General features: G+C 43.2%; 1 protein-coding gene across 1 annotated transcript in view; it reads left to right on the forward strand.

Moving 5' to 3' along the window:
• The window catches only part of LOC124043281 (solute carrier family 45 member 4-like), an 81,536-nt gene that overhangs the window by 26,266 nt on the left and 32,567 nt on the right, over positions 1-22,703 (forward strand). The window contains exon 3 of the mRNA XM_046361696.1: positions 1,194-2,025. Within this exon, the coding sequence (XP_046217652.1) occupies positions 1,728-2,025 (298 nt within the window). The 5' untranslated portion in view covers positions 1,194-1,727. The remainder of the gene's footprint in view (positions 1-1,193; positions 2,026-22,703) is intronic.

The raw sequence follows: 22,703 nt of genomic DNA on the forward strand, positions 1-22,703 counted from the left end.
CTAGCTCCTGGCTACTTCAGTGAGCTGAGTGAGACGGACTAATGTTGATAATTGCATTTTGAAGGGATTCCTTCTCATCATTCAGCAGAAAAAAAGGAAAGCTAAAGCATAACACATAAAGACTAACACATCTCTCATTACCATACAGCATCGCGTTAATTGAAAGTTAATCAGAGTTCTTTCTTTCTCTTTTGCCTCAGGAATCTCAATATCGGCTCTCATCAGCCCCCTGCCACCCCAACCCATGTGGTCTGTTTTCTGTCTGTCAATTACTTCTAAGAGTCTCACAAAAGAGCTTTACCTGTAATAGTAGGCCTATTGTTTGTGTGGTATTATAAAGTTTCACGTGTCCAGTCTTTACAGGGTGTTGTAGACCTGCCTCTGTAGCCTGCTGTTTCCCCGTCTTAATCTCTCCAGGGGTCCCAGCCCCAATCCTCTGAGTCATGCTAATGCCTAGCTGTTTGTTCATAGCAGAAGAGCACATGTGGACACACATACACACACGAGGGGTTGTTTTTTCCTGTTCTGTTTCAGTTGTCACATGTCACAAGTACAGTGAAATGCTAAACTTGCAAGCCCTACCCAACTGTGCAGTAATGGCCCCTCAGGTGCTTTATTCATGCCTTGACTTAGAGGATAAAGGAGAGGAATGGAATGCCTCCGGGAGGTGTGTGAGTGAAACGTGGGCCCTCTCCCTTTACATAGGCCTAATTTACCCTGTATGCACACGTCTCTGGCCTGGGGTTGAAGCATTCCTAAGAGCCAGATTGGCCTATACATGGTCCATTTTCAAATATTTTATTCACCTCAGAGTTGTAAAAATATTGAGAATCTGTTTGCACCTTTTCCACAATCAGCCCAAGCTGACCCATATTCAACCTGTATTAGGCTAGTGTGGTTCAGTTTTCCGCTGCCTAGTGGAAGTTTTAAAAGTATTACTGTCCACACACTCTGCCGGCCGCCATTTTAATAACTGTCTCTCTGTCCCCATCTCTCTCTGTATCTTTCACTCTCTCGTTCTCTCTCTCTCTCTCTCTCTCTCTCTCTCTCTCTCTCTCTCTCTCTCTCTCTCTCTCTCTCTCTCTCTCTCTCTCTCTCTCTCTCTCATTGTCTCTCTCTCTCTCTCTCTCTCATTGTCTCTCTCTCTCTCTCTCTCTCTTGCTGGATGGCCCTGGCTTCCCTGGGTACTGCAGAATGATCAGCCACTCGATGGGGATTTACCGAGGAGCTCTCACCTGTGTCGCCTCCTGCCCTCCGCCCCGCCGCCTGCCCTCCCTCTTCTGCACCTCCTCCACACACATCATGAAACTGGTATTAACTGAATGGCAATTGATATGGATTTTTACTGATTCCAGTAGACTGTGAAGCAACAAAAACACAAAAAGGGAGGAAAAGCCATATCTCATTTTCACACGTCCTTCTTTACACCAAATAAACCTGCATGTGGGGTGCTGTTCTAGGCTGCCTGCACAGGCCCTCCCTGAAAACAACACCTCTCTGCAAAACACGAGGAATGTATGGTACGCTTTGAGAGATTCTTCTTCCTACCTGATTACCTCGTTTGAGGACATCCACGGCAGACGGAGCTATACTTTGAGGACCAGCTCTGACACCAGGCGCCACCAAGCCACCAGTGTGAACATACAGATTATTTTTTACATTTAAATAAATATATATATATATTGTTTTTCTCTGGAGCCTGAAGTGCTGTGCGTTTGGCTGTGTGCATGCCGAAGAAGAAGAAAATGGCTCCCCAGAACTCTGAGGCGGATGCTATGCAAGTGCAGGGGGTGATGGTGGTCCCTACTGCTAAGAAAACCACCACAGACTCTGCTGCCACAGGGGATAGAGGAGGAGGAGGAGGAGGTGTGGTGCTGGAGTCATGCCAGGAGGAGTCGGTGAGCGAGGGGTCTATAGACCGGATCCCCCTACAGCAGTGGGTGATGCACGGAGCCGTCATGTTCGGACGAGAGTTCTGCTACGCCATGGAAACGGCCTTGGTTACGCCTGTACTGCTGCAAATAGGTGAGAGAGATATGAGACGGCACTGTGCAGAAGCATGAACATTGTAAACACATGGAAAAACATGCACACACACACACACAGAATCATAAATTATAGGGACGACCCGCGTGACAGGTAGGTGAATTCCCATACTGTACACATGTTGTTGAAGCTGTAAAGACAGCACATCCCAACCATCGTAAACACTGGATAACAATTCAAGGCATGTCGTCATCATTCCTGCTCCCTTCCTGTGTCCTGTCACATCCACAGCCCTAATAACAGGCCTGCCTAGGACCTAGAAGGCTGAGGTTAGGGCTGTGGAGAACATGACATTTTGTCAGCCGGTTATTGTCATGCAAAAGACTGCCGGTCTTGCAGTAATTGACCGTTAATTAACATAAACACATTTAGCATCTGATGCTCCCCTTTGGAACATCTACATTTTAAAAAAGTCTAATAAATCAATTGAATATAAACCATCACAATACATCCATGATTTATTTTAGTCAGATCTAAAGAAACATTATGATATGAAGAAAATGTATTTCAGATGAACAGAATATGAGTTGGTCTACTGTATGTTACCTGGCTAGGCTCCATGCATAGGCTGTAGGCTTTTTCATTTTAGCAGACAGGATAAGTCCCATGACATTATTTAACATTATGATTTTATAGTAACAATAATATAATTGTACTTAGCTGAATAAAATAGAATGGATAGTTTTCCCATTGAGGTACGGGTACAAATATGAAGTGGTTATATTGAGCATAAGTGTTCATTTGAAACATGTCCTATATGCTAGATTGAGTTGTTTGGCAACATTAGTTGTGAATGATACAAACCTTAGAATGTCTTAGAAATCAACACATATTTGGGCTGCATGATGCGACTATAGGCTGTAATGATTTGAGAAAGTTGCAAAGCTCGCACTCTGTTCCTTGCCTCAGGCTGCACAGCTGCTCTCTCATCAAGTCGTCATATTTTCAGCCATCGTAGTATTCTCAATTTTATCTTGTCTTTAGTAATATGTCAAATTTGTTTCGATTTAGAATGGCCTATTATCAAATGGGCAGTGGGAAAAGGACATCTGTTTTCACTCGAATAGCGAATGGAGGCTGCGCGCTTTCCCGCCGGTCCGTTTTTCAACGATGCCTGGTAGGATACTTCGGTTTTACAGCGGAGCTGTGCTTAATATGAGCTGCTGAGAAATAAATATAAGAACACTCATTTCGGTCTATGTATTGTGTAACGGCACAATACATTTTAATTCAGGGTATTTTTGGGTTTGGGCTCATAAATCTATACATATTCATTAGCTCTAATATGAGTATGGGTGTTTTTGATTAATCATCCCCTTAGAATCCTCTGTCCGTTTCATTGTTAGGCTTTGAAATAACATCCACAACGACCATGTTTAACAACCTGCTGTCTTCAAATTGATCACCAGAGTGAGGTGTTAAAAGAAAAAAAGCACTATACTGTTTTGATGTGATTTTTGATTGTACATTTACATTTACATTTAAGTCATTTAGCAGACGCTCTTATCCAGAGCGATTTACAAATTGTATTTGCATTGCTGTCAGTGGTTAGAGGGACAATAGATGCCTGAGTACCAGGCCATCAGGACCTGATGGTCGTTAGCAGTTAGGTACTACCAAAGCATGTCCAGAGTGCATAAAAGGACATTACAGTGACTCACCGGTCACGTGGCATTTTACTGCGGCCATGACTCATGACTGCTGGTGTGGAGGTAAGATGGTCACTGCAACAGCCCTAGCTGAGGTCCTTTTACAGCTGAGTAGACTTTCAGATTAGATGCTATCAGTGCTGTAAACAGTAAATCATACTGTTTGACTGGCCAAGGGGCATCTGTTTGGGCAGCAGTGTATAGACAATGGATGTGTGATTTAGCAGAGGATTAGAATAACCACGCGGGGGGATGCAGTGATACACCAGCAATGTTCTTGAGTAATGACAGTGAGCTACAGCTGTAGATAAACGAGATCTCCAAATGATAAATACTTTTTCTGATCTAGTGAGGGGGAGGGGCTGTGTTTCCATTCCTCTAGCTTCCATTCTCTGTTATTAATGCCATTGAGTCTATACAGATCAAATAAATAATCTGTGATTGATGCCACTCAGTTGACGAAACAAGCCTACTTCTTGGGGCCTAACCGTGTCAGTGTGTTAGTTGTTGTGGTGTTTTTAAGTATTGTGCATTCTACTTAATTCAATATTTTCAATTGCAAGCATGAAGTAAAGGAAATCATACCGTGCTATTATCAAGTGTTAGAAGATCAGGTAAGTGGGGAGAAGGCAGAGGACCCCTCTGAGCCCCCTCTTACAGTAGGCCGAGCTGTATTCCATCATGGCTGACGTCAGTGTTGATGCCATTGATGCCAGTGTTTTGAAGGTGTAACTAGCTGGCTGTTCTGTCCTCTCCTCTGAGCTCGCTGTTACGTCTGCTTGGGGATTACAGCTCTCTGCAACACCACAATCCTTCCTGTCCGTAGCCTCAGAAAGACGCCCTACCTACCTCGCGGGAGGGGTGTGAAGGAAGAGATGAAGAGAGATATATATATATATATATAAGGGTGAGGTGGAAAGAGGGAGAGCGAGAGGGCTCAGCATTCTCTGGCCAAAGCTCTGACTGGGCGCTAACCTTGTTTACAACTCTAACAAAGTCACATCTTCAGCAATCCTGGAGCCGTATGTGTTCCCTGGCAGCCGCTCTCACGCTACGTCTCAAATGGCACCCTATTTCCTATATAAGGCACTACCTTTTACCAGACATCCTCACTCAGACATACTGCGTTTCAATGATTGTGTGGAGAAGTGACATATTATTCTGGGTTACGTAAGTCGGCCATGGTACTGGAGCTGAGTCCAGTCCAGGGAAACACCCCTGTCTAAGTGAATTAGTGTTTGACTTGAGTAATGTCTGGTAGTGTTCATCATAGGGTGAGACGATGCCTTGTCATCCGTCATTACGATTTGTTAAAATGTCCCTTCATTCTCTCTTGTAGAATATGCAGTCAGACAATATCACACTGATTTATGTGTTTTGTTTTTGTTTGGTTGGCCACATGACAACCCAATATCCTACCCTTGTTTAAATTCAATAAATACCATTGTACATTATCAGGTGCATCTCAAATGGCACCCTATTCCCTATATAGTACACTACTTTTGATCAGACCCCTATGGGTGCCGTTTAAGATGCAGACTCAGTTACTCTTCTCCATAGCAATATGCAGACATAGGCACTTGTCCAACTAGATGGGGCCCCCCCAGGGAATAACCTAGGTGCCCGACTACCCTGTCCCCTTCATTCTGACTATCAGTTTCCTCACATTGTTTTGAGAAACACAGAGGAGTTGTATTGTTGTTGATGTGGAGGTCAGGATGGCCTCCTGATGTAACTCCTGTGTAACTGCACCTCGGCTGTTCAGCCATCAACAGGCAGGTCTCATAGGTGATGTTGACACAACCCACTGTAGTGAAGGGAAATGGGATGTTCCACTACTCCTGTGTAACTGCGCCTCGGCTGTTCAGCCATCAACAGGCAGGTCTTATAGGTGATGTTGACACAACCCACTGTAGTGAAGGGAAATGGGATGTTCCACTACTCCTGTGTAACTGCACCTCGTCTGTTCAGCCATCAACAGGCAGGTCTCATAGGTGATGTTGACACAACCCACTGTAGTGAAGGGAAATGGGATGTTCCACTACTCCTGTGTAACTGCACCTCGGCTGTTCAGCCATCAACAGGCAGGTCTTATAGGTGATGTTGACATAACCCACTGTAGTGAAGGGAAATGGGATGTTCCACTATGACGGTTCAAATACACTTATTCATTTGTCAACAAACATCACTGTAGGATGGTGAGTTAGATTCAATTGAACTGATACAATTTAAGACACCGCAACCTGTTGAAGTATGGGTCGCAGACCTGTTGAAGTATGGGTCGCAGACCTGTTGAAGTATGGGTCGCAGACCTGTTGAAGTATGGGTCGCAGACCTGTTGAAGTATGGGTCGCAGACCTGTTGAAGTATGGGTCGCAGACCTGTTGAAGTATGGGTCGCAGACCTGTTGAAGTATGGGTCGCAGACCTGTTGAAGTATGGGTCGCAGACCTGTTGAAGTATGGGTCGCAGACCTGTTGAAGTATGGGTCGCAGACCTGTTGAAGTATGGGTCGCAGACCTGTTGAAGTATGGGTCGCAGACCTGTTGAAGTATGGGTCGCAGACCTGTTGAAGTATGGGTCGCAGACCTGTTGAAGTATGGGTCGCAGACCTGTTAATGGTGGTTCGCAACGTGTCAGAGTAAATGTATACTTATTTAATTGATTACTGTAATAGATTTGGCTAAGTGCAACTGCTCTCACTGTTCAGTTGGCTCTCTTCGCAGTGTGCTTCGCAGTTTACCGGATCTTTTTCCCTCCGTCAGTTTTCTTGAAGTTCATTCCGCGACCCACACGATGCAGCGCTGTCGTTCAGCAGCAGATGATGCGCTGTCAGCCACTGACTTGTCATTCCCACTCGCCATCACTCCCCACTGTCATCAAATGGACTCAAGCTAGCCACAGTTCTGACTGAGCTCAATCGTCATGAAACGCAAATACAGCGATGCGTTTCTCTGACTTGGTTTCATACAAACTTTGAGAAATAACAAGGAGCGCCCACAATGTGTTTTGTGCGGGGAAGTGCTTAGTAATGAGTCTCTCAAAACGAACAAATTAATATAACGACAGGTCCTGACCAAAAATTCCCAGCATGACGGTAAACCCAGGGAGTTCTTTCAGAACATGGCAGAATGCTTCAGGAAACAGTGTTTCGACAGTGGAAAAGTCAGCTAGCAAGGCATTGTCATTTTATAACAAGCAGAAATAAGGGAGTACTATCTCTCATAGTAGTAGTAGTTTCTCTTTCAAACAATCCCCTGGCCTTGTACACAGCTAATAGCCAATGTTAGCCAAAGCTAGCTAGCTACTGATAGTGTAACAGTAAATACAGATGAAGATTAAAAATGATCAGACCTACTGTGCATCTTACTGTATAAATTATTGTTGATTGGAACTGTTGCTGTTAAAATACAAGTAATCATTGTTTATTCTCAACTGGAATAAGCTGATTGAAGCAAGATGCTTTTTGAGGCAAACACACTCACACAATTCTGGGTTGTTCATCTACAGCAGGAAGTGGTCTCCTGACTGACTGAGAAAGCAGTAGATGTTCTGGTCCAGTTTGGCAACCACATATCTATGCAAGTCAGGGTTCTCAACTCTGACATACTTAAAAAACAAGTACAGAAACAGTTGCAATGCTGAGTATGACCTCAGTGTTGCAGTGTTAAAAACAGAGTCCAGAATAGACATGCTTGTTGAAAAATTCAACCTGTGTGATTTGATCAATCAGTTTATTTCAGGTCAGAATAAACCAATTAATTATGCACATATGTATTTTAACAGCAACAGTTCCAACCTAGACTTGTTTTTAACAATACTTTATACAGTAAGATGTACAGTAGGCCTGAATTTATCATCAGGGGACTTTCCCTGTCAGGACCTTCATGCCATTTCAGAGACATTATAGCACTCAGAGTAAGGGAAGGAGGAATGCAAGGGAGAGAGGGAGGGGGAAAGAAGAGAATGGGAATAGTGATAACAAGAGGTAGGAAGAAGGGGAGAGGGAGGGTAGGACACACGCAAGGTTTATGGAACAAATCAACATTTTTTAAATGTATGCCCAGGCTGTTGATTCCCTCAGTACACAAAGGTGTGTGTTTGTGTGTGTGCCCCTTTCCCACAGTCCCCCACCCTTTGTAGCCTCTTAACACAGGGAACTACCTCAGCAAAGATGTGTCACGTTCTGACCTTTATTTCTTTTGTTTTGTCTTTATTTAGTGTGGTCAGGGCGTGAGTTGGGGTGGGCAGTCTGTTTGTTTTTCTATGTTTAGTTTCTGTTTTGGTGAAACCCAGGCTACCTAAGTATGGTTCTCAATCAGAGGCAGGTGTCATTAGTTGTCTCTGATTGAGAATCATACTTAGGTAGCCTGGGTTTCACTGTTGGTTTGTGGGTGTTTGTTTTCCGAGTCAGTGTTTGTCACCACACGGAACTGTTTAGTTGATTCACGTTATTTTTGTTTTGTTCGAGTGTTAAGTTGTTTTCGTAATAAATCATTATGGACACTTACCACGCTGCATCTTGGTCCGATCCTTACTCCTCTTCAGACAAAGATGTTGGGATGTTGGAATAATACTCTAACATTGTTGGGAATTTAGTTTTTTTAGCTTCTAAAAGGTACAGAATTCAAAAGGAAAATGGCAGTTCCACTGCTTCGTAATGTTGGTAATACCGTTGATAAGTGTTTGTGGTCTGAGTCTCCTGTGAATGTTTGGCTGGCAACTCAACAGAGCTGCGGCTTTTCCCAACAGGAACCTACTCATGGCTCCTAAACGTGGGAACAGGACATTCACAGGAGAATAATAACCCTGTTTCAGGGCTTTTCACTAGTTGTCATTTTTATTTTTGACCACATTCATTGTTATTTTCTTCACAGAAGGTTAATGACCACAATGTGACATTTGTTTATATGAATAAGCCTAGCTCACAACTGAACCAGACAATATATGAGAACTACACAGTACATGAGAATATAGCTAGTATTACAGTCTACCTAAATAAGCCCTTGAGCTAATAACATGTTCCAGCACCAGACAATGTTTGGAAATAGAAGTATTAACATTAGTCTATAAATGTAATCTTCATAATCTACATACATACATACACCAAGTGTACCAAACATTAAGAACACTGCTGTTTCCATGACAATAGACTGACCAGGTGAAGCTCTGATTCCTTATTGACGTTACTTGTTAAATCCACTTCAATCAGTGTAGATGAAAGGGGGGAGACAGGTTCAAAAATGATTAAGTCTTGACAATTGAGACATGGATTGTCTGTGTGCCATTCAGAGGGTGAATGGGCAAGACAAAATATTTAGGTGCCTTTGAACAGGGTATGGTAGTAGGTCTCAGGCACACTGGTTTGGGTCATAAACTGCAACGCTGCTGGGGTTTTCATGCTCAACAGTTTCCCTTGTGTATCAAGAAATGTCCACCACCAAAAGACATCCAGCCAACTTGACACAACTATGAGAATCATTGGAGTCAATATGGAGCCCATCATCCCTGTGGAAGGCTTTTGACTCCTTGCAGAGTCCATGCCCTGACAAATAGAGGCTGTTCTGAGGATTATATGGGGTGCAACACAATATTAGAAAGGTGTTCCTAATGTTTTGTCCACTCAATGTGTATTAATAATACCAGTATACATGACATCCGTCCTCAATTTAATCTTGTTCTGTTATATAAAAGAATGGCTTAAGGTTGTGGATTTGTGCTCTAATCTGCATGAAGCCAGGCTTGCTTGACAGTATGTTGGGATGCTGAGTGTTAGTTTAGATGGATCAAGATTATGTAACTTAAAGATGCACTATGCCAAAATGACTCTGCAATTTCCTGGTTGCTAAAATATTAATTTCCTAATTTCAGTTTGTGACAAAACAAGCAAGTATAGTGTAGTTAATCATTGTACCATCTAAACCACTGTGACATATATATTATCCATAAGCAAAAATATTGTGTTTTCAGCTCTTTGAAACTGGTGTACAAAAACGGAAGTAAAAGACACAACTAAACTTAAGAACAGGAAGCTTAGAAATTGTGCACATAGAACAGATCTACCTACCACTTAGATGTGCCTTCAATGAGAATGACAGATCTACAGTATAACACACATTTCTATGTGAATTTGGTTGGGTTGCCTAAAAAGTTACGCCTAGTTTCCTGAATCGGGTCACATATGTATGTTGCAAGTCATGACTTCACAGGAGAGCCATTTGAAGGTAAAAAAAAATGTTGGGATCAAAATGCGATTTTTGGCAGAAATGCCTTCTCAAACATGTGAACTTTCATGTGCCTTAATGGCAAACTTGTATGCCATCTGTAAATACGAATAAAAAAAATGTTAAGTTACGAACCTTGTTGGTTAAGCCACAGGAAAAAGTCAGCAACCTTCCCACTAGCCATGATTGGCTGAGATAATGACTGGGCTGGACATGCCGAGAGATGAGTTCAGGTCTGCTATATAGAAGGTGTCTGTCTATTTGAGCTCATCAATCTGTGTTGGTTATCCTGTCGAGCGCGGCTTTAAAAAATATGTATTGTGTAGTGGAGCTGCAAAATGGTTGCTCTCCACTTTCTGGAGGATCAGTGGAATTAGAGTATGATAGCTAAAGAGATGGAGAAAACACCTGTCTCCGGATTATATCGTCAAAGGGCAAACGTGGTATGGCATTCCTGACAGGGCGCGTTCATGATGATAGTTTAGCGTTGACTAGCTACATTTTCAGATATTTCACGTTCCTAATTTTGACAAAGTGGTTTAATTTCAAGCTAAAGTGTACTGTTAGCTAGCTAGCTAACGTTAGCTGCCTGGCTCCCTCGCTGATGTTGTTATTCGTATCCCAGAGCCGTTTGCTTTCCTAGTTAGATCCTAATGTTAGCTAGATAACATTGAACCTGATTGGTTAGCTCCCAGTGCTGTGGCACTGTTCATTGTTGTTTGACTAGCTAACGTTAGTTGACTGGCTCGTTAGCTAACGTGATGTGTGTACAGCACCCATTGAATATAGCTGGTGTCAGTAAACGTCTGTAAAAGAGCGTAATGAAATTGTTGCAGCAGAGCAGGTTAGGCTGTTTTCTTGTTATCTATAGGTAAACAAATCATCGCTCAGAGAGCGAAACGAGATGGGTGGGGCTAAAGTTTAAGAGGGTGTGAACGATGTTGAATGGGTGTAGACAAAGAAGAGCTCTTCACTAGATACCAAAACTTTCAAAGAACATTTTATCGAAAGTGAGTTTACAAGTTGATCAACTTTCAAAGAATAATTACTTTCCCATTATTCCTCAAATGTACTGAATGATATACCATTTTGTAGCTCTGAGTCTCTATTTTTATCCAATGTAAAAAACACAATTTCAAATGTTGCTACATAAGACCGAATCCAGGTGGTGAGGCACAAATTGCAGCTTTCAGTGTTAACACAGGGAGGAAGCGTCTCTTAGTTCAAAACAGATGACGAGGACTGTGTCCTAAATGTCACTCTATTCCCTTTATAGTGCAATACATTTGACAAGGGCAAAACAAATAAAATATTGTGCATTACAGGGAATAGGGTGACATTTGGGATGCATCCTGGGTTGTCCAGACGAAATCCAATACAACTTTCTTCCTTTTCCAATCCCAGTTTTTCCTGCAGGCAAAGTCGGATTGAGATGATGACATTACAACCAATTTTGCCTTGTGCCTCGGGTTAAGACTGTTGTATGTTTTCGTTTCAATCATTCAAACGTACATTTTCAGCACATGGAGTGTTTCAAACGTATCCGGAAAAACGGTCCATTGTTTTTTGTCTAGACCTAATATGAAGTATACAGTCCATATCAATGAATTATTCAGGATCTCTGTTATCTGATAGAATGTGTTTTAATTCATCAGTGTTCTCTGTCTCAGTTTGTACTATGTCATAACGAGTGGTGGGCCATCTGTCGTGTTGCTACGTTGTTGGACAGGTGTTTGTTGCCTAAGAGGCATCCAGACTAGCTATTTATAATGGGTGCTTCAATATCTGCTATATGTCCATGCACCTCTCTATGGAACCCAGCACTAGAAAATTGCTCTGTTTACGTCTGAACTCTCCCTCCGCAGTGCAGTGCCATGGAATGGTGTCGGTGTGAGTGTGTGAGCAGTCCATAAAACAGCAGGCATTTTAGATTGCCAGCATGAACTCTGTGGACAGTCAAACGTGCCTATTTATAGGTTTTTATTATTGCGTAATAGCTGCAGCAGAACTTGTGATTTATTAATACATCCATCATGCTGCATAGTATGCAAAAAGTCACCTAGTGTATACTTCAATTGAGGCAGAATATTTGATATACCAACAACAACAAAAACTAGCACATTTGTGTGTCTGTGATATTGTCCACATCCAGTGTGAAATGAGTGCCTCGTCTGCCCCTTGAATGAACAGTAGGCATATCGTATGATCGGTTATAACACCACGCCATTGGCTCATCTCTGGTATCCCTGCCCTATGGCATGTTGTCCAGAAATGCCAACTATTTGCAATGGCAGCAAGGAGGCTTCTATGTTTCCATCCGTGTTTACCTCCCTATGCTGAATAAGAAGAATCACAACAAAGAGATGGAGACAGGGAGGTTTGCTAGGTATGGTGGGAATGTGTGAGCTGGCACATTTTTTTTTTCACCCCCTCCCCTGTTTTTCTCTGCAGAAGAATTTTTGGGGGTGAGGTTACTGACAAACCCCAAACTCTCAGCTGATGATGGGAGGGGGGGTGGGGGGACAGGTGCTGTTTCTAATGAGGCTGGAATTTGTGGAATTGCAAGGCTATGTTGTGGTTCTATGTCAATATAGTTTCCACCAGTTTTCTTTCCACAATCCCCATCCAACATTCCTGCATACCATGCAGATCGTATTCTGGGAAAGTATTAGGCAGTGGTGTAAAGTACTTTTAAAGTATTTTTACTTAAGTCATTTTTTGGGGTATCTGTACTTTACTATTTATATTTTTTACTAATTTTGCTTCACTACAATGCCAATGAAAAGTATGTACTTTGTACTCCATACATTTTCCCTGACACCCAAAGTACTTCGTTACATTCCCTGGTCATCCCTACTACCTCTGATTTGGCAGACTCACTGAACACATATGCTTAATTTGTAATGGTATTTGAGTGTTGGCGTTTGCCCCTGGCTATCCGTAAATAAAAAAAACAAGAAAATGGTGCCAGTCAGGTTTGCTTAATATAAGGATGTAATGAATTTCCTCCTCTTCTTCCGAAGAGGAGAGGCGAAACGGATCAGAGGACCAATATGCGGCGTGGTAAGTGTCCATGGTTCTTTTTAATACGTTAAGGTACACATGAAAAACTGACTACAAAAAACAAGAACTGTGAAAACTCAAAACAGTCCTATCTGGTGCAATCACAGAGACAGGAACAATCACCCACAAACACACAGTGAAACCCAGGCTACCTAAGTATGATTCTCAATCAGAGACAACTAATGACACCTGCCTCTGATTGAGAACCATACTAGGCCGAAACATAGAAATACCCAAATCATAGAAAAACAAACATAGACTGCCCACCCAACTCACGCCCTGACCATACTAAATACAAAACACAGGAAATAAAGGTCAGAACGTGACAAAGGAATTTGAAATGATTCATCTTTTGATACTTAAGTATATTTTAGCAATTACATTTACTTTTGATACTTAAGTATATTTAACACCCAATACTTTTAGACTTTTACTCAAGTAGAATTTTACTGGGTGACTTCTATTTGAGTCATTTTCTATGAAGGTATCTTCACTTTTACTCAAGTATGACAATTGGGTACTTTTTCCACCACTGGAATTAGGTTCGTAGGACATAGTTAGTTGGACATTGAATTCTAGGAAAAATAATTTGTTGGACACAGTGTTGGGGAGTAGTGAACTACGTGTAGTGCAACTAGTAATTAAACTACATTTTGGAGTAGCTTGGTCATAGTTGAACTCAATTCAAATCTAGGTAGTGTTTCCACTAGTTAATTACTTTTTTGCCATGTGGTGGTGTATCTAACTACTGGAACTACACTCTATGGCAGGTAGCCTAGTGGTTAGACCATTGGGCCAGTAACCGAAGGGTTGCTGGATTGAATCCCCGAGCTGACAAGGTACAAATCTGTCTTTCTGCCCCTGAGCAAGGCAGTTAACCCACTGTTCCCCGGGCACCGAAGACGTGGATGTCGATTAAGGCAGCCCCCCCGCACCTCTCTGATTCAGAGGGGTTGGGTTAAATGCCGAGACACATTTCAGTTGAATACATTCAGTTGGACAACTGACTAGGTCTCCCATTTACTACTTTTTTAGAAAAAATATTTTTAAAATATAGGTGAAATAGACTAATTTCCTTTCTTTTTCAGGATCAGATGAGCCTTGTCTTTATTAATAGGCTAAAACACACATTTTAATAACATTTTATTGGTCACATACACATGGTTAGCAGATGTTAATGCGAGTGTAGCGGAATGCTTGTGCTTCTAGTAATGCCTGACCCCAGAGTGATCTTGCAATGTGTAGTCTATGATATTTCACATTTTTGATTTGACAAGAAACATAACTTCTTCTCGTGTGAAGTGTTTGGTAAACTATGATTTCAGAGTAGCTTCCACGACACTGGTTGGACATTGTACCAGTGAGTGTAGTATAGCCTAGATAGCCAATGTGTTTTTAGATGATCTCGCTGAACAATACATACATACCTTATGTACAATCTCAGCAAAGTCATGGTAGCCACAGACCAAAGAAACCGCATGTAATGGCAATACATTTCAGGAATCTATACTGCTATGCTTCACTCACTCACTCACTCACTCACTCACTCACTCACTCACTCACTCACTCACTCACAACACATACAGCCCCCTGAGGGCATCCATTACTGCCAGCTCTCTGCCCCCCTCTGTCAATACATGCAGTGTCTAGAAGGTTAAGATCCTTTTCCATTAGGGTACTCTGTGGATAAATGAAATGAGGTAATGGTATCTATGGCATCTATCTATGGGTAGACTAGATAGTGGGCCTTTTGTCTGCTTGCCTTTCCCTCTCCCAGTTAGTTAGACAGCAAGGAGAGATTGTGTCATTTCTCTAACTGGTGTTTTCTCTCTGTGCAGCTCAGGTAAAGTGAGGGAGGGTGTGCGCTAGACTCATCTCATCACCTTCAGATCAGTTCTGTCACTTGCTTTAGTTCATATTAAGCTGGGTGGTTCTCCTTTCTTTAACGTGTGTGTGTGTGTGTGTGTGTGTGTGTGTGTGTGTGCACTAACTAATAGAGGCTTTGAGAGACTGCTCCAACGCAGCTCACAGCCTGCTGCCAGCCCCCAGCCATCAATCACTGTGTCTTGGGTACGTCAGATCTCACACATTAGATGACGCTGAGACATACACACACACTGTCTTTCATAATAGCTTTAATGATTGGCATTGTGAGTAGCAACAGTTATTCAAATTGTTAAATGGTTTTAAAAACATTTCTAATGAATGCAATAGTCTACCTGTACAATGGATAAAGATACTCCAAACTTGTTTTCTTTTAAAAAATCCATCAGATATTGATTGAATTATAGTGCACAACATTTTACGGGCACAAACAAATAATTAATGGAGTTCAGGGATGTTGGTGGGAATTCAGGTATTAAATGTATCGTCAAATGTTTACAAATAATAATGAAAAAAATCTTAGAATGCACTCATACACTTTCTAATGGTAACAGGTACAGTTTTAAAAGTTTGTGTTAAAATAAAGAATTGTAAGTGTAATATTTGCATAAATACACTGGGTTAGTTTGCATATATGAATAAATTAACATGAATGGTTGGAACATGGCTGCAACCACAAAAAACTTGCTCTGTCTAGGTCTACCTGTACTCACCTGCTCTGTCTAGGTCTACCTGTACTCACCTGCTCTGTCTAGGTCTACCTGTACTCACCTGCTCTGTCTAGGTCTACCTGTACTCACCTGCTCTCACCTGCTCTGTCTGTCTAGGTCTACCTGTACTCACCTGCTCTGTCTAGGTCTACCTGTACTCACCTGCTCTGTCTAGGTCTACCTGTACTCACCTGCTCTGTCTAGGTCTACCTGTACTCACCTGCTCTGTCTAGGTCTACCTGTACTCACCTGCTCTGTCTAGGTCTACCTGTACTCACCTGCTCTGTCTAGGTCTACCTGTACTCACCTGCTCTGTCTAGGTCTACCTGTACTCACCTGCTCTGTCTAGGCCTACCTGTACTCACCTGCTCTGTCTACTACCTGCACTCACCTGCTCTGTCTAGGTCTACCTGTACTCACCTGCTCTGTCTAGGTCTACCTGTACTCACCTGCTCTGTCTAGGTCTACCTGTACTCACCTGCTCTGTCTAGGTCTACCTGTACTCACCTGCTCTGTCTAGGTCTACCTGTACTCACCTGCTCTGTCTAGGTCTACCTGTACTCACCTGCTCTGTCTAGGTCTACCTGTACTCACCTGCTCTGTCTAGGTCTACCTGTACTCACCTGCTCTGTCTAGGTCTACCTGTACTCACCTGCTTTGTCTAGGTCTACCTGTACTCACTCACTCTGTCTAGGTCTACCTGTACTCACTCGCTCTGTCTAGGTCTACCTGTACTCACCTGCTCTGTCTAGGTCTACCTGTACTCACTCGCTCTGTCTAGGTCTACCTGTACTCACTCGCTCTGTCTAGGTCTACCTGTACTCACCTGCTCTGTCTAGGTCTACCTGTACTCACCTGCTCTGTCTAGGTCTACCTGTACTCACCTGCTCTGTCTAGGTCTACCTGTGCTCTGTCTAGGTCTACCTGTACTCACCTGCTCTGTCTAGGTCTACCTGTACTCACCTGCTCTGTCTAGGTCTACCTGTACTCACCTGCTCTGTCTAGGTCTACCTGTACTCACCTGCTCTGTCTAGGTCTACCTGTACTCACCTGCTCTGTCTAGGTCTACCTGTACTCACCTGCTCTGTCTAGGTCTACCTGTACTCACCTGCTCTGTCTAGGTCTACCTGTACTCACCTGCTCTGTCTAGGTCTACCTGTACTCACCTGCTCTGTCTAGACTGCCTCATTAATTAATTACTGTTGTTGTCACGTTCTGTTGCATAATTCAACAAGTGTGCCAATAGCAGGATCCTCTCAGATTAAAAATCAACAGGCTTTACAGTGTTTGTGAGATCCGACATAATATCACTATAATCTGAGTGTTCATTTTTGAAAGTTGCTTTCATATCAGAGCATCTCATTTGTAAACATTTCAACTTTATTGAATTATAATTTTTTTAAAGTCCACAAAAGTGAACACCCATCAAAGTAAAGTTATCTTACTTCTCTTTCTTGTGATGTAAGTGTCTAGATGATGCATTAAATCCCAGATGGAGTGTTCTTATAGATGCAACAGAAAGACAATGTATTCCATTGAGCCTATTTCAGCCATTACCAGGGTGTGTTTGACAGATTACAAACATTTCCACGGTCGTAACGTTAATGTCAAGAAACGACAGGCACAAGCAAGAGTACGAAGGAGTTGCAGGAGTAAAATTACAGCAATTAATCCAGCGAGATTTAAGTGACGTGGATTTTTCACCCTTCAAACACAGGAAACAGATGGCTGGAAAGACACAGCCTCAGGTGAGCGGGGCATGTGTGTTGTTAATGTGAGCTTCACTCTATACTTACGTCTTGTTCCTAGAAGTTAAATAGATGAACTATAACTGTCCAAGTAGAAATGAAACAAGGGATGGGAACTGTTATGTGGTACATGGTCCATGTTGGCCTCTTTTTGTTTTTAATATCATAAACATTACCATGCTCTTTACAATCAACCTTTTTTCTCCCTCTGCTTATCCCCCAGTGCGTTTAGCATTGTTTCATGGTCTGTGAGGCTTTTCTTCAGTTTCCCCAAAACAATCGGTGCCGGGTGAACCCAGACCCTTTGGCTAGAGAGAGACCTATTCATTTTGTGTTTGTATTATTTCAGTATAGCCATCGTCATCTCTCTCCAAACCTTGAACCATCTGTGTCTACAAAAGCAGGAAACCCCCACACTGTGACCCATTTCGTTCCAGGAGCCCGTTGAGAACAGCTCGTTGGGTTCAGCCCGTTGGGATCCTAAATTGTCTGAATGGGATTTAATAGACAATGGGTAATGAGGTGTAGTGTCTCGACGATCACGGCTCTGTGCAGGGTTGTTGTGTTGGCGCAGAACATTGCTACTGTTGTGGTTTACTGCCATTTGTATAAAAAAAAATGACACTACTATAGGAAATGTATCATTTTTATTTAAATCTTCAGATTTGATTTTTAACTATGTTAATAAGCTGACTTTGTGTTAAAGTCACCCATGTCTTTGTGCTGTGTGGTTGGAGGTAGAATCCTGCACTGTCCCAGGACTAGGTGGCTGGTTACTGACTACTGCAGTGTTATGTAACACTGCCGACTAGCAGGTGGGTGTGTGTGAGATTCATGCAGTTTTAATTGTCCCCTTCAGGAGGTGGAAAATTAGCCGGGTGGATGCCACGTAAAAAAATGATCCTGTTATATTAGACGTCAGCTCAGAATCCAACAATCAGAGCTGAGGACTGCCCCCTCTCTCCTCGGCGCACACACTGCTAACACACCGTACTGCATCTTAGCTGGCACAGAGCAAATGACCTGGACAGCACTACTGTTCTACGTGTGTTCTGAGAAAGGGAACCGACGGCTGTGTGTGTATTTGTTTTCTGCACGCACTGCGGTACTGCGGAGCTAACTCTTGTTCTGGCTGTATTCTATCCTGGGCAGTACCCACCTGTCCTGAATCCTGAACACCTCCTCTACCACGCAAATCATAAACCCAACCCCCATATTACTTTTTCTCTCTCTATTTCTCTCTCTCTCCCACACACACACACACACACACACACACACACACACACACACACACACACACACACACACACACACACACACACACACACACACACACACACACAGAGAGAGACATGCACATACACTTAGCGTGGCAAACAAACGAGCTGCCGTGTGGGTGCTCTGTCCGTCTGACTCTGGTCCTCTTCATTGAGAGTCAGATCCTCCGCTCAGTCGGCGGAGCCTGACAAAGCTCTTAATCACGGGGTGCACTTTAAAACGTCCTAAGTAATGAAATCATGTAATGCTGAGTCCAGGCAGGCAGATGTGCCACTGATGGCTTTATTGGCAGGAGCAGTCTTCTCCGCCTGTCGTCATATTTCACCGTTTCACTCCTTAACCAAATCAAATTTAGTTGATACAGTTTGTTTATATTCTTCCATTTTCATTTTCTGTAGAGTTATTTGGGAGGACAGGATATGTGTCTGTTGCTGATAGTGATCTAGCTAAGCTACAGCATAAGTTACGTTTTCTCTCCTCGGGGAAGCTGAGGTTGGTAACGTTCTAATTGTTTGTCAGAAGAGGTGGCTCTAACCACTGCTGCATACCGCTCTGCAGTCTGAGAAACGAGTGCTCTGTTGCCACCATCCATCAAATGTTGTGTTGTAGTGGGAACCCATCTCTTTTCGGCTGAGAAGGCATTTTCATAAAATAGTTTCCTCACTCACACCTCCCCTCACACTGCTGGGAAGCAGCAAACACTATGACTCACATCCCACGACCCTGTAGGCCACTCTCCTCCCCCTCCGCCACTCCTCTCTTCCACTGCTCTCACCTCTCAGGGACTCTGCTAGAGAATTGTCATCTCTCGCTTTTAGTAGTTCTCTCTCTCTCTCTCTCTCTCTCTCTCTCTCTCTCTCTCTCTCTCTCTCTCTCTCTCTCTCTCTCTCTCTCTCTCTCTCTCTCTCTCTCTCTCTCTCTCTCTGCCTCTCTCTCTCTCTCTGCTTCTCTCTCTCTGCCTCTCTCTCTCTCTCTGCTTCTCTCTCTCTGCTCTCTCTCTGCTCTCTCTCTCTGCTTCTCTCTCTCTCTCTCTCTCTCTGCTCTCTCTCTCTCTCTGCTTCTCTCTCTCTGCTTCTCTCTCTCTCTCTCTCTCTGCTTCTCTCTCTCTCTCTCTCTCTCTCTCCTCTCTCTCTGCTTCTCTCTCTCTCTCTCTGCTTCTCTCTCTCTCTCTCTCTCTCTCTCTCTCTCTCTCTCTCTCTCTCTCTCTCTGCTTCTCTCTCTCTCTCTCTCTCTCTCTCTTCTCTCTCTCTCTCTCTCTCTCTTCTCTCTCTCTGCTCTCTCTCTCTCTCTCTCTTCTCTCTCTCTCTCTCTCTCTCTCTCTCTCTCTCTCTCTCTCTCTCTCTGCTTCTCTCTCTCTCTCTCTCTCTCTCTCTGCTTCTCTCTCTCTCTCTCTCTCTCTCTCTCTCTCTCTCTCTCTCTCTCTCTCTGCTTCTCTCTCTCTCTCTCTCTCTCTCTCTCTCTCTCTCTCTCTGCTTCTCTCTCTCTCTCTCTCTCTGCTTCTCTCTCTCTCTCTCTCTCTCTGCTTCTCTCTCTGCTTCTCTCTCTCTGCTCTCTCTCTCTCTCTCTCTCTCTCTGCTCTCTCTCTCTCTCTCTCTCTCTCTCTCTCTCTCTCTCTCTCTGCTTCTCTCTCTCTCTCTCTCTCTCTCTCTCTCTGCTTCTCTCTCTCTCTCTCTCTCTCTCTCTCTGCTTCTCTCTCTCTCTCTCTCTCTCTCTCTCTGCTTCTCTCTTTCTCTCTCTCTCTCTCTCTGCTTCTCTCTCTCTCTCTCTCTCTCTCTCTGCTTCTCTCTTTCTCTCTCTCTCTCTGCTTCTCTCTTTCTCTCTCTCTCTCTCTGCTTCTCTCTTTCTCTCTCTCTCTCTCTCTCTCTCTGCTTCTCTCCCTCTCTGCTCTCTCTCTCTCTCTCCCTCTCTGCTTCTCTCTCTCCCTCTCTGCTCTCTCTCTCTCTCTCTTCTCTCTCTCTCTCTCTCTCCCTCTCTGCTTCTCTCTCTCTTTCTCTCTCTCCCTCTCTGCTTCTCTCTCTCTCCCTCTCTGCTTCTCTGCTCTCTCTCTCTCTCTCCCTCTCTGCTTCTCTCTCTCTCTCTCTCTCCCCTCTCTGCTTCTCTCTCTCTCCCTCTCTGCTTCTCTCTCTCTCCCTCTCTGCTTCTCTCTCTCTCCCTCTCTCCTTCTCTCTCTCTCCCTCTCTGCTTCTCTCTCTCTCCCTCTCTGCTTCTCTCTCTCTCTCTCTCTCTCTGCTTCTACATCTTCACTCAATATTTTTCTTTGTTGAGCATCACTGAATTATTCATTGGCTCAGACCACTGCTTGCAGAGCAGCTGTCCCTATTGTTGGAGACACAGTGAATGTTGTGAAATGATCATGAACATTTTTCATCCAGAACATTCATCTGCTAGCCAAGATCGACCCTTCTCTCTGTCCCTGTTGCAAAGGATTTTAAACTGCCATCCCAACTAGGCTATACATTGCTTGTTGTCAAGGTGTTTTTCTTGAGGGCTTTGTTAGCAGTTGTTAATGGTTCATCCCAAATGACAACCTATACCCTATACAGTGCCCTACTATATAGGGAATAGGGTGCCATTTGGGTTGTGGCCAATGATTTGTATTGTAAACCTAGTCTGAGGCCAGTCTCGCCGTGTTGAGGCCAGGCACACTGTTATGCACCTGACCAAGTCTGTCTGGCAGCAGCACAGCCCCAGAAAGCACCTGTTTCCTGTGGTTCCTCTATCATCCAGCCTGCAGCCTGTGGCTACTTCACTTAACCCCAAAGCCCTTCCCCTCCCCTCTCCCTCTTTCCTACACTCCCTGACCTGCTTTCACTTTTCACACCAACCATCAGGACCGGAACACAGTTTCTTGGCAGTTTAATTTTCACATGAAAGCCCTGAAGTTAAATTGGTTGGATGGGAGCGGTGAGGAGCGGATGACATTGTTTTATGCGAAATGGAAGGAGGGAGAAATGAGTCAGGCAGAAAGCTGAGTCATGGGATCCTAAAGTTATGTATAGGTAGTTCGATTGGCCTGCGTGAGTCATTTTGTGTGTGCATGCATGCGTGCGTGTGTCTGTTTTTGTTTTGTGTGTTTTATTTTTTGAATTTTTTAATGTGTGTTCATGCTTAGGCCTTGACACTCGTTTTGATTGCCAGGTGCATTCAATGTGCATTTCAGTACATACCTGAACAGCTAACGCAGCCCATTGCATTTTTATATAAAGTGTTATGACACCAGACGTGCTAGCCTCTAGACACTTAAGCACTCCATTCCTCAGAACATCTTCGAAGAAGTTATAAAAACCTTTGTTTCTTCTTCATGTCCCATCAACTTCCAGACATGAACCATAGTTAAATCACCTCCAAGTGTCTCAGCCAGGTGTAAATGTCATTATTATTGACTGGAGCCTAATGGTTACTTTACTGGGTTGAGGAGGGTAAACTGACCAGGCACATTGCTTACCCAAGATGCAATGAAAGCACTTATGTCTAATGACTCCATTGTGGAACAGTGCCTTCAGAAAATATTCACACTCCTTGACTTTTTCCAATGTTTTTCCATGTTGTTGTATTAAAAGGTGGGAATAAACTTCTTGTCGACGATTGACACCAAATACTAAAATGTTACAGTGGAAGAAAAAGATTGAACATTTGTAAAAAAAAAATATATATATATATAATAATTAAATAACACCTTGATTACGTAAGTATTTAATCCCCTGAGTCAATACATGCTAGAATCACATTTGGCAGCGGTTTACAGTTATTAGTCTTTCTCTAAGAGCTTTCCACACCTGGATTGTACAATATTTGCACATTATTGTTTTACAAATTCTTCCATCTTTGTCAAATTGGTTGTTGATCATTGCAAGACAGCCATTTTCAAGACTTACTATAGATGTTCAAGCTGATTTAAGTCAAAACTGTAGCTAGGCCACTCAGGGACATTTCAATGTCGTCTTGGTTTGCAACTCCAGTGTAGATTTGACCTTGTGTTTTAGGTTATTGACCTGCTGAAAGGGGAATTTGTCTCCCAGTGTCTGGTATGGACCCAGTGGGTCCTGTGTGGCTCAGTTGGTAGAGCATGGCGCTTGCCATGCCAGAGTTGTGGGTTCAATTC

This window comes from Oncorhynchus gorbuscha, linkage group LG09 (genome assembly GCF_021184085.1).
Source record: "Oncorhynchus gorbuscha isolate QuinsamMale2020 ecotype Even-year linkage group LG09, OgorEven_v1.0, whole genome shotgun sequence".
Taxonomy (NCBI): Eukaryota; Metazoa; Chordata; class Actinopteri; order Salmoniformes; family Salmonidae; genus Oncorhynchus; species Oncorhynchus gorbuscha.